This window comes from Stegastes partitus, unplaced genomic scaffold (assembly GCF_000690725.1).
Source record: "Stegastes partitus isolate 25-593 unplaced genomic scaffold, Stegastes_partitus-1.0.2 Scaffold241, whole genome shotgun sequence".
Taxonomy (NCBI): Eukaryota; Metazoa; Chordata; class Actinopteri; family Pomacentridae; genus Stegastes; species Stegastes partitus.
The window spans coordinates 636,803-655,408 of NW_007577972.1; the positions used below are offsets into that span (position 1 = coordinate 636,803).

At 40.0% G+C, this 18,606-nt stretch overlaps 1 protein-coding gene across 3 annotated transcripts in view; it reads left to right on the forward strand.

Moving 5' to 3' along the window:
- Positions 1-15,134, forward strand: part of st3gal4 (ST3 beta-galactoside alpha-2,3-sialyltransferase 4) — a 28,636-nt gene extending 13,502 nt beyond the window's left edge. For 2 of the 3 annotated variants that reach the window (XM_008281696.1, XM_008281697.1), the window contains 7 exons: positions 448-545; positions 956-1,019; positions 1,393-1,488; positions 3,655-3,844; positions 4,350-4,487; positions 13,865-14,014; positions 14,110-15,134. In XM_008281696.1, the coding sequence (XP_008279918.1) occupies positions 448-545; positions 956-1,019; positions 1,393-1,488; positions 3,655-3,844; positions 4,350-4,487; positions 13,865-14,014; positions 14,110-14,199 (826 nt within the window). In that variant the 3' untranslated portion in view covers positions 14,200-15,134. Of the gene's footprint in view, positions 1-447; positions 546-955; positions 1,020-1,392; positions 1,489-3,654; positions 3,845-4,349; positions 4,488-5,635; positions 7,361-13,864; positions 14,015-14,109 lie in introns of those variants that run through there. The other variant, XM_008281698.1, reaches the window with a different exon arrangement.
- The last annotated feature ends 3,472 nt before the right edge of the window (positions 15,135-18,606 follow it).

The following is an 18,606-nucleotide window of genomic DNA, read 5'->3' on the forward strand; positions in this document are numbered from 1 at the left end:
ACATTTGTCTCCCTCAACGGGCTCTGTCAATGTTATTGTTTTCTTTTCCTTGTCCTCAGCAAATGCCAACACAGGCTTTAAATGAGGAAAATTGCTATTGAATGACATAATGTAAATGGCTGATTTTCTTATAATGAGTCTAGTTTACCTGCTTAATGGATACCAGAACATTTGGTAAAGTGAAGGCATCAGTCAAGCATATGAAGCAATTTCTCATGTGCTAGTATGAACAGCTCTCATGCTGTTTGGCAGCACAGATGGTATTGTCTATTGTGTGGTTTGATAGTTATTTTAGCCCAAAAACTCCAAATGGTTTTCTTCTTTCTTGCTGTCTTATTCCTATTCCAGCCTTCCAGCCACAAAGCCTGTAACATAACTCATCTATACAGTGAAACCCTGTAGAGTGTGGTCTTATTTGTAATTCCTGCTCTGACACTTCTCATGCAGCATTAGCAGACAGATGCAGCTCTTTCTGAAATTGGAGGATTTCTTTTGGCGGGAGCATCTGTCCAAGCTGGCATTACCTTATGGCATTAAGGGCAGTGGTATGTGAACGTTGAACTGAGCATTATCCTCTGTTCTTTCTGTTACGTTTACGCACTTATTACTGGTTGATTGATGACTAGGATTATCAACACTTATCGTCACATCTTGCACACTTCCACCAAGTTCAACTATGTTGTAAAATGAAATAAAAATAGCTTTTGTACTGTTCTGTGATTGAGTTTAGGCTTATACCTTACATCAGATCAGTGATGCTTTCATGTCATTAAAGTGCTTTGATAAGAAGATCATAGCCTTCATTTCATCTGTTGTTATTAGATTCATGTCCCTCAGATTTTTAATGCGTAATATAACTGGAACATTTTCTGTTCTCTGCATTTAAAGTATTCATACAGTCCTACTTTTTAAACTGTTTTTAAACTGTTGCTTTTTGTTTTACTTTCCCTCCCAGAGCTGCTGCTACTGAAAGTTCTCGCTGTAACTGCAAATTATCAGGTGCCAGCCAACATTGAAAAGTAAGTGTGAACATGCTTTAGCCAACTTGGCAAATGATACTAAAGCTCACCATTGTATTGTTGTAACTAAGATGTATATTTTATTTTATTTTTTGCTAAAATTTGTTTCAGTGTACTAATTAAAGTTCATGGCGCAGTACAGTCGCAGCTGTTGAATGTCCAATAAAGTGCAACAGGAAACATTTCTCATACAGATAGATTACTCAAAGAGACATTCTGGCCATATACTGTAACTATTCCTATAACAGTCAAGAAACCACCCTTGAGTGAGTTGTAGGTTTTGTTTCTACAGAGGCATTTCGTCTCTAATTGTGCAAAACACAAGTGTACCACATTTTAACAGTGTGTGTGAATGGTGTTTTTTTTTCCACAGCCTTGAATGCAGAACCTGTGTAGTCATTGGTAATGGCTTTGCCATCAAAAACAGCTCCCTGGGAAGCATCATCAACAAATATGACGTAGTCATTCGGTAAGCAAGGATAACACCACACAAACTTTAGTGCAATCACATTTACTCATTATTCTTATTGTACTGTTATTATAACATAGGTAAGAGGAATAAAATGGGGTTAACATCAAGAAAACACTTCTTATTTATGATTTCAGTCCAAATTATGCATTTGTTAAATCTTGACTGTGTCACTTTTTCATATTTCGCAAACTGGGACATTCAGAGTAATATTAATAAGAACACACAGAGCAATATTTAAACCCCAAACCTCCTCATATTTACCATCATGTTTCAAGACAGTTAGGACTTGGAAAATACAAACAGTTCCTGTCTAGATGACCTCAAAAGGGGAGAGTGGTGATTTGTCCACCAACCGCTGAAAGTAGGATTAAATTTACTTGGGTGTTGACTAATGATGGGCAGGATCCAACTGTGTGACCATCTGACTGACACAGAGCCGTCCTCTGAGCAATTAGCAAAGTTTTGAGTCAAATCAGATTCTTTAATGGTGGAAAGAAAGCATTTAGTTTACTCAGGGGCAAAGGCACTTTGCAAATCTGACTTTACAGCCTTGGAATGAACACATGCATTCTGAGTTTTTATAAGCCTCTTTCAAACAGCCAGAATTTGGCCAGGCCACAATGCATTTTTCTCCCCTCACCAACACTCCTCCTCCTCCTCCCTCACATCTCTCCCTCTCTTCTCAGAAGTTAATGGTTTCCTGGCCAAGTAGAGTAAGGTTATTGACATTCAGAATTCAATGCATGCCTGAGAGTTTGACGTCATTGGGCAGGTTCTGTCACCGTAGGCTTTTTTAAAGCCGGTTGAGACTTAAGTTTCCAAAGTGCAGACTAATCATTTGACGAAACAAGGGCTCAGTCTGTGCTGCTGTGTTAATTAATTGGTCAAGGGTTAAGTTATGATGTGATTGTAGATGTTCTTGTGTCAAGAATTTGTTAAAAGTAACAAAACATGCGTGTGTTTGCACACGGCAAATCAACAGACCACCAGCTGACCACAATCCACATGCAGATGTTTAATACAATTCTGTTAGAGCTCTGTGCCATTTACTACAGAAGTTACTGTTGTGCTTGTTTCCAGTGTTTCCAGTGTGAAATTGCTGTTGTAAAACTCCATCTTTCAACATGTCTGAACTGTATATCAAAGATAAATGTAGCCTCTGGGTCTGAAAAGTGAAGCCTTTGTGGAAGTGTCTTAATCCTGCATTCTTTGTAACAGTCAGCAGGGGGCGACTTCTCTGGCTGCAAAAAGAAGTGCAATTGTATAGCTGTCTATCAGATAATCACCCTACTTCTGCTTTGATTTGCTCCCTCATTAAACATTTTACTAATGAGTTTGTGGTCTCAATCATTTTATAACTTATGGTCCCATTTAAAGTAAAATAGACAATAAGCGACTTTGTCAATGAAGGGTCTCAGCAGTCTCAACATAGTGTCACAGTCATATCCATTGCTTGCTTGTCAGGTCAAAAGCACAAGATGGCGATGGATACTTTCTAAGTTCAAGGTTTCAAAACGGTAGTCCACAAACCAGTGGGTGACACCTTTTATATGCAGTTGGAGCTTAACTTGTCCATGATTCGCCTCTTTTACAACACAGGTGATGTTTACTCTGTTATAGAATAGAAAAAAAGTGCTGATGAAACAATTACATTAGATCATTTGAAAAAAAGAAAAAAATAACTTTTATTGCGTACTACTGCATGCAGAATAGCTGTTTCAAGGCTAGATTTTTGATTGTTAGGGCTTTTACAAATGTCAGTGAGATTTTTCTTGCTGAAATCTGCTTCTGACCTCTGAAAGAGAATCAGAAAAGTATCAGTTTCAGTCTATTTTGTGTGTGTGTGCTTTTGGTCAGACTTGAATCATTTACTAAAAAAAAAAATTGTAAAGCCCTTGGAGATGTGCACTGTTTGCCTGGCTATACACTGTTTAGCTGGAGGTAATGAGTGCAAATTAGCACGACCCATTCTTCAGAGCAGACATGATACTGTTTGAAGATTATACCTTTAATGCTCAATTATGTTTTAAAAGTTATGATTTAAGTATAACATTATAGAAAAAACTCTGCATGAATTATTACAAAAATGATCATCCTTAAAGAATTAAAGAACTCTGAATATTCTTTGTGTTCCTGAAGTATAGTATTGTGTTCCTGCCTCAGGTTGAATGATGCCCCAGTGAGAGGCTATGAGGAAGATGTGGGGAACAAGACCACCATGAGGTTCTTTTATCCCGAATCTGCCTCCTACAACCCTGGACTGCACAATGAGCCCGGCACACTTATGGTCCTGGTGCCTTTTAAACAGCAAGATCTACGGTGGCTCAAAGAGATCCTCTATAATGAAAAGAGGGTACAGGATATGTGTGAGAATGCATTCTCTCACACAAAAGCACACACACACACACACACACACACACACACACAACCATCTCCCTATGTCTCACTTTCTTTCTCTCCCACTCAGTCTCACATAAAAACACTTTGCTTAGTTTCTTTTCCAGCTCTCGTCAGTCATCCATATCAGGAACAAATACTTAAAAGGTTCGACTTCAGCGATGCCAGTGCCCTTCAGAGTTAAATGTAGTTTCCATCCCAGACATCCTTCACTCTGTTGCTCCCGGCACCTCCGGCTTCCTACTGCTAATAGTTGCAGGGTCATTACCCACTAATTTGCACATCGATTTAGTTGCCTCCAGAGATGAGAGAGTCATAGGTTCAATTATATCTCTGGGTAAATGAACTCATTCTGCCAACCAAAAATAGCGATCTTTTACTTTACTTTCAGTCCTTTTGTTCCTTTCACTTGTATAACATCACGTCTGTGATCTTTCTGTCTCTTTATGTGTCCGTTTCAGGTCAGGAAAGGCTTTTGGAAGCCCCCTCCTCAAATCTGGTTGGGTGACGTCAGCAAGATCAGAGTGCTGGACCCACATTTTTTGCACCAGACTGCAGACAGACTGCTCCAGATTCCTCTGCACCCCAAGAGCAAACAGGTGAGTAATTATTTCCACTTAAATATTCTGAGAATCTTAAAACTGAAGGTGTGGATATCACAGTTTTAGAAGCAGAAATGCTGGTTCTAGTCCAAAACAAATTGTTGCTTTAGCCCTAATCAAACCAGTCAAATCTCTAACTTTCTTAGTCTAAAAATGTTGGTCAGTAATTGCGGTGGCAGTTCTCCTGTGTTGCAATATTGAGCATTTCTGGCATCCCCAACTGTAATTTTCCTGACCAGAACATCCTTGTTTGTTTGTTCCTTCTGTCATACCTCCCTTTTTTCCCCCTTTTTGCCCTTCACTGCTTCTCACATGAATGTTAACAAGCGTGGATGGAGCATCCACTGATTAGCCACAGTTCCTCGAGTGATATGTCTTCAGCTCTGTGATAAACAGTTTATTGGAAAAGGCATTTCTCTTGAAATGTAGTCGGTGAAATGTTGAAGGTCAGTAGCAGTTTTGTGGATCCAATTACTGCAGAACATGATGAAGATTAGCTTCTGCTTGGCATTCTAGCATCTCATTACAAGATAAGTGCCTTATGTCTTCGAGACTGCGCAGCAATCCTTGGGAAATAATTGGCTTTTGAAGGAAAGCCAAAATATTGTATAAATTTCAGTCAGATGCTCTGTTTCTAGACAAAGGACAGTTCCCAGTGTTCCTTCTCTGCAAGCTGATTAGTGCTGTGGTTTTCAGGAAAATGTCCAGAGTTGTGACCTTCACTGTTTTTTCTCCATTTCAAGGTTTACTTGATCCTCACTGGGCATGTTTTGTGGTTTTTGGCTGGGTGAAATCTGAAATTAAAGGATAATGTAAATGAAAGACAAGATAGCTTCATCTAAACACAATAAACAAAGAGGAAATGCATCCATAAACTTAGTCATGACAGAGCAGTGATTGTGCAATGACAAATCATGATTCATGATTTTGAAACACCCAGGGATTCGACTTGGACTACAACTCATGTTGAATGAAGTTTTTATTGGCCCATTGCATCCCATCTGCCAAGCAGGGCTTGTTGTGTATTTGGTGGGGATCGTCCCTGATGTGGGCCCGAGCCAGGTTTTGTTTTGGTTCTGCTTGTTCCCCTCTCCTGAGTCCTTTTTGTCAAAGAGTGACGGGGGTGTTACCCTTTTGGACTGCAGTACAAACACAACTGGTTGGTGCATGAGAAGAGTGAGCAGTGGGAAGGCCACGATCCTACAGACGATCAGCATGCTCACCCAACAGGAGCTCTGCACCATCTGCACAGGCTGTATGGAAAGGGCCAGGGGGAGAGGACGGTGGGCAGGAGGAGGAGAGAGATGGTGGGATTAAGCACTGGGAGAACTGAGGCCTATAGGCAGTTAAGTTTTTTTTTTTAAGTTTTGATTAAAACAGAAACAGAAACTGAATTTGATCTATTCAGAGCTGTTAACGTCATTTTTCCATATAGTAAACATAAAAGAAAACAGATTTCTGTCATGCTCTATCTTGTCATCAATCTTGTAGTATTTTTTCCCTGTTTTCTCCCATTCAGTATTCCTCCTATACCAAATCCCAGTAGCGGTACTGACCACAGCAGACCTGTTCTTTGCACACCATTCCTCTGTTAATGACTCTGCCGGATAGACAAGGACCCCCTCAACACATGCAGTCATACCACACAAACTCTCACACATGCAACCACTTCATTCTTTTTCTTCCCTTTCCTTCCTCTATTGCTCATGTGTGTACATCCATACCACCAACAACTATGCTCACACCAGTTCCCCAAAGCACACATTTGTGTTGTGCAGTGGTAACAATATGCAGCCCCCCTCACCCGTCTCACCAAGGATCCACAGGCCGAGGTCCAAACTATGTGCTGGGCTGCTGCAGAGCTCTGGTGTTTGCCTGTGTGCTGGCGACCACATGAGGCTAATACACACAGAATGTCAGCTGTGTCCCATTGCGAGGTGCTCATCTGAATTAAAGGAAAAATTATAGTCACGCTCAGTGCAATGGCAAAAAAGCTGTTATCAAGGCTATGCTGGTCGGATCACCTTCTGTATAACTGCGGTGGAGCTCCCATTTGTTTACTGAGACCTCTATTTTGCTAAAATTTAACCTTCGCTGCAGGGAAACTGGACAACACGCATACACAGATAAACACACAACGCCATGCACACATGCGCTTACGCTTTCTTTCACACATCTCTCAGGGAAGCCAGCAGTAGAAAGCTCTTTCAGTCTCTTCAGCATCTGAGTGCTACTGCTGAAGTGCTTTCAGTCTCGAGATTCCTTTGTTTTGCATTTGACCTGATACATCCTTCCATCCCTTTTGCCAAACTGTGCTTTAGTCAAGGTCTTGTAGGTTAAATGCTTGGCCTAATGTAATTTGCATAGCTCTAAAAGGGCAGAGAATTGCTATTCTATATTTTCACGTAGGTTGCTGCAATTATTTAAATGCAGCTCTAAGTAGGAGATGTATATTTATGTGGAAATGTCACCCTAAATACCCCAATGCATGCACACTTTCTGTGCACATTTATACCTTTCAGTTGTTGGAGGCATAAAGATCTCATCTTAAGGAGTGTATAAAGCAATATGGCTGTTTACTGTCTTGTTAAGATTTAGACAAAAAGATTGATACCTCTCTCAAATTTGTCTGCTGAATACAAAGCCAGAGCTTGCAGGTGGCTGTTTTAGCATAGTGTAAAGATTGGAAACGACTACCAAAATCTGCCTGATTCACCCTCTCTAGTCTTTATGTTAAACTGAAGCTTAAAACTGAACAAAAATTTGTGAGAACCCTATCAGTCTTTTCAACAAACACTCTGCAAGAAAGCAAATTTGTGTATTTCCTAAAATGTCAAACTAAGAAGAAAAGTGTAAAATTCCTTTGGAGACACTGCTGGTATTTGGTTCCGGACAATATCGAAGGCAATGACGGCATATTTCTCCATCACTTCTCATGACGTTAACATTAAAATATAAGTAATTTACATCAGTACCTGTGTTCCAATGACATTGGACCTATAATTTTGATTTAAATCAGTGATTTACACAACCAGTAAGCTCTATCCATCCATCCCTTATCTATACACCACTTACTTCTCACTAGGGTCGCGGGGGGGGGCTGGAGCCTATCTCAGCTGACTTAGGGTGAAGGCAGGGGACACCCTGGACAGGTCACCAGTCTATCGCAGGGCTACACTTAGAGACAGACAACCAAGCACACTCACATTCACACCTACGGACATTTTAGAATCACCAATTAACCTCAACATGTTTTTGGACTTGTGGGAGGAAGCCACATTGCACGGGGAGAACATGCAAACTCCACGCAGAAAGATCCCGGTGCCCCCACCGGGACGCAAACTGGCGATCTTCTTGCTGCGAGGCAACAGTGCTGACCAACTGTGCCACCTTGCAGCCTCCAGTAAGCTCTAGCTAAAGAAAATATTGGAAGTAGGTCATTGTAAACCCTGGTACGTGCACCAGCAATGCTCTGGACTAAAGAAATTCCCTTTGCAGACAGGGCTCTCACAAAAGAAACTTCATGATAATATGGAAAGCTGAAGAAGAGTAAGACATACAAAGGCTGTTGAGAAAGTTTGCTGCTTCTGGAGAAGGGATAAAGAAAATTTCTTCTATCTCCAGGTCATGTGGAAATGATTCTTCTGTGAACATAGATAATCATTGACAGAGTTATATGAGAAGTGGCAAACAACACAGGGAAATCTCTGTGCACCAACAGAGCCAGCCAGGGACAGAACAACAAACATGTCTCATCCCATTAAATCTCATGTTACTTCTTGTTTTTTCTGAAACAAGAAAAATATGTCCATAGGGTCAGATAATCTTTTTTTTAAAATATTGTTTCTGTTTTTTTTTTTTGTTTTTTTTTAAGCAAAGGCAGATCCTAAGTGACAAGCACGGAAATTACAGGAAAATACACTTTGGAACTATTTTTGGGATGTAACTATTTATTTCTCTTGTGTAGGACTACACAGGGTAAAGGTCCCTAGCTGAAATCAAAGTCTGGGTATTAGTCAGTATGCCTCTTATTGTAGTAGTCCAACAGGATTCACTGTTATTTGTACAGGATTATCTCTTTTAGACTGAGTGAGTTAGAAGCTGTTATGTCATCTGGGCAGTTTGTAGTAAAGTCTTCTGGCTTATATGTTATTTCATTTATTTCCATATCTCTTATTCTGATTTGGAAGATAGTACATGTGAAGCTGTACATCTGGGATAATAAATACCATTTACCTTACCAGTAACCAGCAAATAAGCTTCTGCTAACTATAGGAGTAAACAGGGATAGATAATTAGTACTTTTTGTAAAAATCCATTTTTACTGTGTCATTATTCTGATAATTGTTGTCAAAAAAAATCACTTGATTAGCTGCAATAAGCAAAAGGCCAAAATACTTCAAAGAAATAGCAAACTCAGCATCACGATTGGCTTCAGTCTTGGAGTGAGTAACAGTGAGTTAGAGTCAGCTAAATTTATAGTGTTTGGTACATAAACTTTGAGGAGCAGAACTTTCGGAGCGCCTTAAATCCAATTCTAGTGCTTGTAGGCAGCCAATGAAAAAATTTAATTGATATGATTTGTGCTCTCAATTTATTTGGTTTTGGTAAAGACCATTGCGGCAGTTTTATGAAGCAGTTTTGTCTTTTGAATTGTAGGTGTTACATCCCAGCTCTGTTAGGGTTAAGGGAAGAACATAAAACTGCCATTTATTGCTCAGTGACATAACAAAAAAAAAAGAATGAAAAAAGAAAAGTTAATCTTGAAAACATGTTTGGTGGGTGTTGCCAAATCAAAACCAAAAGAGGGCTAAACCAAAAATAACAAAACTTACCCAAACTTAAACTCGGTAGCAACACCCCCACTCTTAATGTGGCTGACAAAAAGTAATTAATAAATGGGTGCAAGTGTGAACAATAGGCTAAACAAATGAGAGCCTCAGTAAAACACAGAAGTTCAGAGCTACGACTAACCATTTTTGGTGGCGTTGGACAGAGAGTAAGTAATTATTAATTAATATTATGAATGAAATAAAATGAAAAATACTTTATTTATCCCAGAAGGGAAATTCAATTTAAATTTCAAATTATATATATAATATAATATAATATAATATAATATAATATAATATAATATAAACACAAGACAACAAGAGGCACCAAGGCAAGCTGCTCACATTAAATCACAGCTGCCCTAAGTGACAGATTTATACACTCGTGTGGGGATTGCTGCAGTCCAATTGGGGGGGGGGGGACTGGGTGGTGGTCCAATCAGCCAAGAAGGTAGGCGGGGGATAAGGACGAGGGCTCAAGTGCAAGACCAGAGCTTCAGGCCAATCATCCAGAATGAAAGACAGGTAGGGTCTGGAGAATACTGTTGAGCCACCTATAATCAAAAGTCTACACAAACCTCTTCCCACAAAGAGGCTGCAATGGGTCCATTGCAAACATGAAGGCACACAGCCACTAGGGGCTGTAACAGTAGGCATGTGTCTTATAAGTGCATTCAGGTAATCAAGATATTTTTGGGGGTTTCAATGCTGTAATTAAACCACTGACAGTAGGGAGATGACAGGAAACAAGGGGTGAAAGAGAAGGGGAACGACATGTATCAGTTTTTCCCCAGTCAGAATTCAGCTAAATATGTAAACCTCTAGGCCATGGGGAAACCTCAATTAAGTGAATTTTTTTTTTCTTGTCAAATTTGTGCAGCTTATTCTGGTTGGAGATGTCGTGAGTATGGTTGGGATTGTGGCAGAACCCTGCTTAGTGTGCTTTTTGATGTTATTAATGATTTGTTGTTGTTGTTGCTGTTGTCTATTGATTGTGTTTCATTAACCCCCTGAACTCCAAGCAGTTTGTTGGCATTTTTTGCTCCTGTCACATCTTTGGTTTTAACTGCAGCAAGTTCTGCACCTCTATGGAAACAGCATAATCAAAGGAAGTAAAAGGAGACTCACAAATCTCGTTTTGTGCACTATGACACACTGATAAATCATTTGATTATTTATTTTTACAGAAGTTGAAGCAATCCAGAGTAACATAATCAACGTTCTTGTACCCACAGGTACAAAAAATGGTGACTCTAGATACAGTGGATATTTTACATCTACACAGCCTGCAGTTCAGTCCAGTTCAGTCAAAAAATAATTTTTTGTCACCTGACTGTTGATAGACTGTTGTAGCTGAGGCAATAATGGTTTCTGGGTTATGCAGAGAAGCACAGATGTTTTTGTTTTTTACATAATATGGCTTGTTCAAGGGTTGTATGTTTGCTCTGTGGTTAGGACTGTCGCCTCACAGCCAGAAGAACCCCAGTTCACATCCTGGCCTGGGATCTTTCTGTGTGGAGTTTGCATGTTCCTCCTGTGCAGCAGGGGTTCTCACTGGGTACTCTGGCTTTATCCCACAGTCCACAAACATGCTGAGGTTAATTGGTGATTCTAAATTGGCCATAGATTTGAGTGTGGTTGTTTGTCTCTATGTGTAGCCCTGTGATAGACTGGCAACTTGTCCAGGGCGTGTCCTGCCTTCGCCCTGAGTCAGCTGGGATAGGCTCTGGATAGGTTCCTCACCCTAGTGAGGATTAAGCAGTGTATAGATAATGGATGGTATGTGCAAATGTTTTTGTTTTTTTTAACATTTTTTTTTATTTCAAATGGGACATGTAGAATAAACTGATTTCAATAAATTATCTTGATTTTAAGTCTGGATTTAGTTAAGTTGTCTAGTGAAATGGTATGGCACAGATAAGTAGTTCAAGAACATCTGACAATTTTGTTTTTAGAGTTTCTGGCTCTGATAAATACGGTAATTTTTAAAAAGGTAATGTGCTTTTCAAAATATGTTTTTTTTTTCTGTTAAATGAAAGTGTCAAATCAAAACAGATGTAGTTGTAAAATTCCTTTAAAATAATTTTTGTTATCGTTTTGTTTACTCAGTTTTTTCGTTTTGTGCCATGTTGTCACTGATGCTCATAGTCCCATTAAAAGATTGCCAATAGATCTCAGATTTTTGAGATAAGGCAATAATCAGTTTTCCTCAGCAAAAACACATACAGAAATAAAAATCAATGTCACTAAACTGAACAAAGCATTAAAACCTTCCAATAAGTAAACAGTCTCAACAGCAGCTGCTTACTTTTAATCCAGTCTGTTCTTATATCTTTGTCTTTGGTATCAGCTTTGAACTGCTAAGCAGTAGATGTTTCAGTGCTCTTTGCTACTGTTTCAGGTGCTCTCTTGAACTTTTGAAATCAGAATATGACAACATTTTCAGCTGAAGGTAAAACATTTCTCAAGTACTGTTCTCAGAAACATGAATTGCGAAATTGGCCTAAAGTTGTTACTTGTTACAGGCATCAAGAGTGCTTTTATTCAGAGGAGTTTGTAGTGAGTAAGCCTCTGGAAAACACCCAGACTACAAGATGACGCTTGCTTGCTTGTCAAGCAACAAAGACCTTTAGAATGCTGGTAGTAAGAGGTGCAAGGGTGTAGGTACAGACGGTAACAGATACCACTGTGCTGAATGGATTCAATGTACTCACAGCATTAAAGCATTGAAGTGACAGTATATTTAATGTCCTGTCAGTTATCCTGTCATTGAATATTGAGACAAAGAAATAGATTGAAATGGTGAGAAACCGTTATTATCTACAGTAAAAATTATGGGGATTTGGCAAGTGGTTGGCTGTTGAAAGTAAGACAACGTATTGTTATCATGATTGTCAATTTCAAAATGTTGAGGTTTTGCTGTTTGTCCCAAAGCTCACATTAATTCTGTTGGAACAAGAAGTAGAAATTAAAAACAGTAGCTGCTTAAGTTTTGCAAGTAATATAATTCTGCTTGTGGAAAGGCTTTTATTGAAGAACAGGAAGCTCTGCAGCAGTTGTTTGTGTTTCCTTCTGCTGCCATCTAGTGGTGAAATGCAGGGCATCATTTAAGTCTCTGTGGTTATCAGACTGGGGCTGCAAGGTGGGTCAGTAGTTAGTTTGGACTGTGTGGGAGGAAGCCGGAGAACCCGGAGAGAACCCACGCTGCACAGGGAAAACATGAAAACTCCATGCAGAAACCAGCAACCTTCTTGCTGCAAGGCAACAGTGCTACCAACTGTGCCACCTTGCAGCCTGTCCAAAACATGTTGGGGTTAGTTGGTGATTCTAAATTGTCCGTAGGTGTGAATGTGAGTGTGCTTGGTTGTCTGTCTCTAAGTGTAACCCTGTGATAGACTGGCGACCTGTCCAGGGTGTCCCCAGCCTTTGCCCTGAGTCAGCTGGGATAGACTCCAGCCCATAGACTGTATAAAAGATGGACGTAGCAACCGGCCCTGAAAAATGAAGCCAACCCGGAAGTGTCAAAAACCTGCAATATCACTACATCCGCTAGTCCTGGCTCCAAAAAGCCCTGGCTCCCATAGAAATGAATTGGAAAAGAAGTGATCACAGATCACCAAATACCGCATTCCTCCAGCTCAGGATTTTTTTAAAATTAGTTTTCATGGTCAAGTCCAGAGATCAGGTGGCCAATCTGAAAATAAATCAATACTGAATTTTTAAAAAATCGTCACAATTTTGTGGAGCAAGGGGCGTGGCTGGCTTGATTGACAGTCGGCAGCGACGATGCAGACGAAGCGAGCAGAAGGCGGTAAATGTGGGCGGGCAGAGAGGGCCCGCCTCTCAATCCGTCTGACCAATCGCTGCTCCTATGGCTCCGCCCCGCTCTGACGATTTTTGCGTCACTGGCTCCAAAAATCCAAGATGTCAACCAGGAAGTAGCAAAACCCTGGCTTCATTTTCTCAGTGCAGAAACCAACGGGTGACGTCACGATAGCTACGTCCATCTTTTATACAGTCTATGCTCCAGCCCCCCCACGACCCTTATGAGGATTAAGCGGTGTATAGATTATGGATGGATGGTTTTTAGACTGTTAGACTCTTTATAGTATTATTGCCTGCTGAATGAAATTTGTAAAGTTTCCAGAACCAAAATTGAGCCTTTTTACATAAATACTCATATTATCTGACTAGCAAAGTTAATATGCATGTGTACATTTCAGAACTCCATCTATTTATCACCACAGCATATTCCGTGACAGATTTCAATGCAAGAACTGCTTAGTTTAGCTACACTTTTCCAAAGTTAGTTAAATGTAATAAAGCCCATATGTGTGCAATTTTAGGATTGTGACAGCATAAAGTTTTGTTCGTAGGAAAGTGCCAAAATCTTGCACCTGTTTTTTGGGGCGTATCAACTGTCCTCCAGGAGTTGCTAATGCCATAAATGTTCAAATCACACACATAAGGACCCTGAAAAGTTTGTCAGGAGACACTGAATGTTTGCAATGTGCTGTTATTAAGTGTTGTTTGTTTCAGCAGCCAGTGCATCCTACCACGGGTATCCTCGCTGTCTTTGTTGCTCTCAACTACTGTGATGTTGTCCACATAGCTGGATTTGGGTACCCGAACTCAAGAAGCCAACGACACCCCATTCATTATTATGGATATGACACAATGAAATCGATGAAGGTGTGTAACAGTCATCTTTAGTTTGTGTTCAAAAATGCATGCTGGACCAGCTTTAATCCTCTGAATACTGATGCCCCCCCTTCTCTCTGTTGCAGAATTCTTACCATGACCTCAATCACGAAGCTGAAGCCTTAAAAAGACTAGAGGATTCAGGAGCGATTTTATACCTGCACCCACATCTATGATACACATTCTTCATTAGTTCAATTTAATCCAAAAAATATTTCAACACCAAATTGTATTTGAAACTGGTTTGGGTCATTTGACCTGAATCAGACAGTAATGTGCCTTCTGTGGTGGGATACAGGATACTTTGCAGTAAATCATGACATGATGATGAACGTTTACCTCCCTGGCGCCTAAAACTTAAAGACACGGGAAGTGATTTAACTGCTTTGGAAAGGCTTTCATTTGGCATAATGTTTGGTAATGTGGCTCAGCATTTTGCAAAACCTTTGAAACTTTTGCAAGTTTTGAGTGACAACTTTCAAATTGAATTCAGAGGACGCTAACTAATAATGCAGTGACCCAGTTGTCTGTTAGTGTTAATCCAATTCCAGCAAACAAGTTACATCTGTTTGTATTTGATCTTGGATTATTCTGGGCTTTAATGCTCTCCTTAAGGCCTTATGATGGTATGGGTGTTTTTTGCTGGCACATTGTAGACATCAAGCAGTTTAGATTTGCAGCTCAGATGGGGGTTCTTTTATCCAGAGGTACAGTAAGTCTGGATTATTTCCTAAACACTCACCTTGGTGTGAGGTTCATTTTTCAGTCAGATATATTATTTTTCCTTAATTTAAAATCTGTTTTAAAGCACAGGGTTATTTTAGAGGCTGGGGGGATTTGCTTTTAGTATACATTTTAGTTAAATGAAAGTAAAATGGATTTCTCACAAACATACAAGTTTAGATTCACTTTGCTTTTAGATTTCTTGGACTGGAGATACTACCTGTATTTTTGCTTATTTGTTACATTTTGATTACATTAATTGTCTCAGTCATTTAATTTATTTAAATGTTGTTGTTTTTTTGTTTTTGTAATACAAATGGTACCACTGGATATTTTGTAATGTACAGAATGAAATGCATTTTTAATTAAAAGGTGACCAACATTATTACATCTGATTCTCATTTAACTCATATTTTTTGTAACCTGATCTATGTTTACATAGGTCACTGAACATGCTCATGATTCTTCAGTTTGGAAATATCTGTGCTTGCTGTTCTAAGTAAACCAGCACTGAGTATGTTTGACATTAATTTAAGCCTTTCTGTTCACCACAAGATGGCAGAAAGCCTCTACTGCATGCTTTATATACAGTAAGTAGTGCTGCACATGGTGCAGTCATGCAGCAGCCAGTCCTAAAGTGCCAGGGGTAATGGTAACAGTGAAACTAGCACTAGTGCATATGTTAGGGAACACATGTGCAGTATGAACATCTGGACAACTAGCAAATTGCACAATGCTATTAACTCATTATGACTAACATACATTTGCTGCTGGTGACAGATGTTAATGATGGTTTCTACTCTCTGTACACATGCCCCTCAATTAGAATTGACATGAATGGAATTGGGCCCTTGGCATTTATGAACTGTGCCTCCTCACATGGCGGTACAACATCAGCTATGACAGGGGAAAGCTCATCATGTGAGGAGTAAGAGTGGACATTTGCTGTGTATTTTAATAACAGGGACAAGCAGTAAATGCTGTATACAGCCACTACTGCAAGGACTGCTATAAATAATAATTACATTAACATCTGCAGCTTAATTATTGCACCACTTTTCTGATATTCTGGTATGGATGTGAGTTAAAATCCCAAGGGATATCACACTTGAGAGCAGTGTTGTGTCTTTTGAATGGTGAAGTAGATTGTCAAGGTCAGACTGTAAGACAGGCATCTCTAAACTGCAAGTATGATGTACTGTTCCAGTATTTTAGCTGAACTCACTACATGACTCTAAGGGGACGTTTTTATTGCCATAGACTAATTCTGTTCCTATACAACTCAGCTATATGTTGTCTTTCCCAAGCCTGCATATTGCCTATAAAGAAGGCAGTCCTGTTTGCAGCAGGGTAGAGACCGCAATCATACACCTTTCCATCTTCACTGGAATAGTCAGTTGTTAGCTGATCTTGTTGCAACATAATCTGACAGCAAAAACACATCCTTTTCAGCCTAGTTGAATCTCATCTTTTTAGTTCAGAGTCATCCATTATGTGTGCAGAGGGGTATTGTCTGTCACTGTAAAACTAACTCCCTCCTCTTGTGCTGAAACAGTTTTTTAAAAAAGCAAACAAGCACAAGTTTCCCATTCATTATTCACATGATTTCACGCATAATGTACGTGCACATGTGCCAAATTAACCTCCAATGTAAAACCGCTTCTAACCAGTCTACATGTTGTAGCACTTCCTTAGAATACCAACTAGTCATCTGATGAAATTATTTGGACTGTTAATATGTATTTGTTTTCACAGCAACACGGGAAGTGTTGAAGAAAGAACTCTGTCACGTCACACTCAGCAGCCTATGCTCACTTCCCTTACACAACAGGGAGTTACATAATTAAACAGGGTTTGTGTGGATCTGCGGGCTGTTTATATGACAACTGCAAATCAGGTCAGACTTTTCAGGTGAATCTATTGTACTGTAAGCAAACCTTTGAACCCCCCAAGTCCACAGGGTGTTTCAATATGCTCCCGCACTGTTATGCATAGTGCTGTTAACCACAAAATCTTACGGTACAGTGAGTTCATATATTTTATCCTGACTAGCTCCTATGTGAATTAAACTCCTAACCCTGTTACTGATTGCACTGTTCTCTACCAACTGAGCCCTACAAGCCCATTTATGCATGTTATGGTGACCTAATGAGCCCAAAGCCGGTCTAAACAATAAGATTCATTTGAAATGCATAGCTTTGAACTTTCAGGCAGACCCTGAGCACACTATGACCCTAAATGCATTGGGTTAGATTTTACAATGCAGTCATTTAATAGAGAAATACGTGGTCCGTGATGATTGCTCTGCCACTATGTAAGTGCAGCCTCATGCATGCAGAAGCTCTGACAGTGTGATTGTTATTACAGTATATGTCATTACACCATCTGCTCTCTGCACAGTGCTCTCAGCCCGCCAGTGGAACATCTTACTTTAAAGCATTTGTGTTCGACTTAGTAGTCATGATCCTCGACAAGATCACAGGAGAATTTTGCACATGCTGCAGCATCATGGCAATAGTGTATCTAATGCAGATTTTCTATTTCATTTTGTAACAGTTTGCAAAATGAAAATAGATTGAAATTGAATTTTTTTTAAAAAGAAAAAAAAAAAAGAATCAGACCTTTGTATCACTTGTATTCCATTGAGTGTTGCACCGAAGGATCAGGAGCTGGAACACTTTCACTTAATGTGCAGGAAAAAAAAGGCAGACGAGAAATTGGTGGTGTGACTTTTCTCTCTTGAGTCACTGACCTGATGATGTCAGGTACACAGTGATCTAATGAAAACACCTGAGGCTTCCCCTTTTTTTTGTTCTTGTTTAAAAAAATTAAGACATACAATGTGGCTCTATTGTGTGACGTGTACGGAGGCCAGTGTACAGTTTGTGTGGGAAGAGGCAGAAGAGGTACAGTATGTAGCTGGCTACCTAGGGAGAGGGCATCTGGCTTGGCTCGCTGATAACACCCCCACAGCCCAGAGAGCTGTTGTGAGTCAGGTGCTCATACAAACACAACACTGCCATGGGAACCGGGAGAATGAGTAGGAAATAAGAAGAGTGAGGCAGAGAAAAAAAAAAAAAAAAAAGATAAGCGGCTTTTCTCCAGTGTGAATTTTGCTAGTTCTGCTTTTTCCTTCATAAAGCCCCATTTCCTGACTCTCATGTGAGCACTGCATCTATGTGACGATTTCCACTCATTCCTCTTCTGCAGAGATGCTTCAGGCTGGAAAAAGCGACATGTAATGCACAATTTTTAGGTGATCAACTGTCAAAAAATAGCAGCAAACTGGAAAGAAATAAAAACAAATTAAAGCCGCAAGCGGCATTGGTCGCTTCTCGCTGGACTGCGACTGAGACAGTCGGTGTGCGTCCCGACCTGCTACACATGCCCACCGAATCTTGTAGGTGTAGATGAAACGGCCTTCAGACTACACCCCGTTGAATGTGGAAAACCCCCAAAAAGTGGTCAAAATGGCCATTGATGCAAATTGCCCAGGCCGCCATTTCTAAAGCAAAAGACTTTGGCGGAGCGTTTTGATAACTTTAAATGGCCGATTTTCAGCGGCAAGCCTCAATTTTTTTCAAAATGGCCGACTTCCTGTTGAGTTTTGGGTATGTGTTCTTGAGGCTTTTTTGTGCGTCTGGAGTTGCTACATGTGTGTGCCGAATTTTGTGGTTCTACGTGAAAGTGTGTTCGGGGGCCCATTTTTTCTAATTTTGTAGGGGGCGCTGTTGAGCCATGTTGCTATTGAGGTGAGTGTTTCCCCCTAAATATAAAATTTTTCGCCGGGTCTGGTGTGTGTGGCGAGTTTGGTGAGTGTGTGAGTACGTTGTGTACCTCAAAAACGCGTTTCTTTGTAA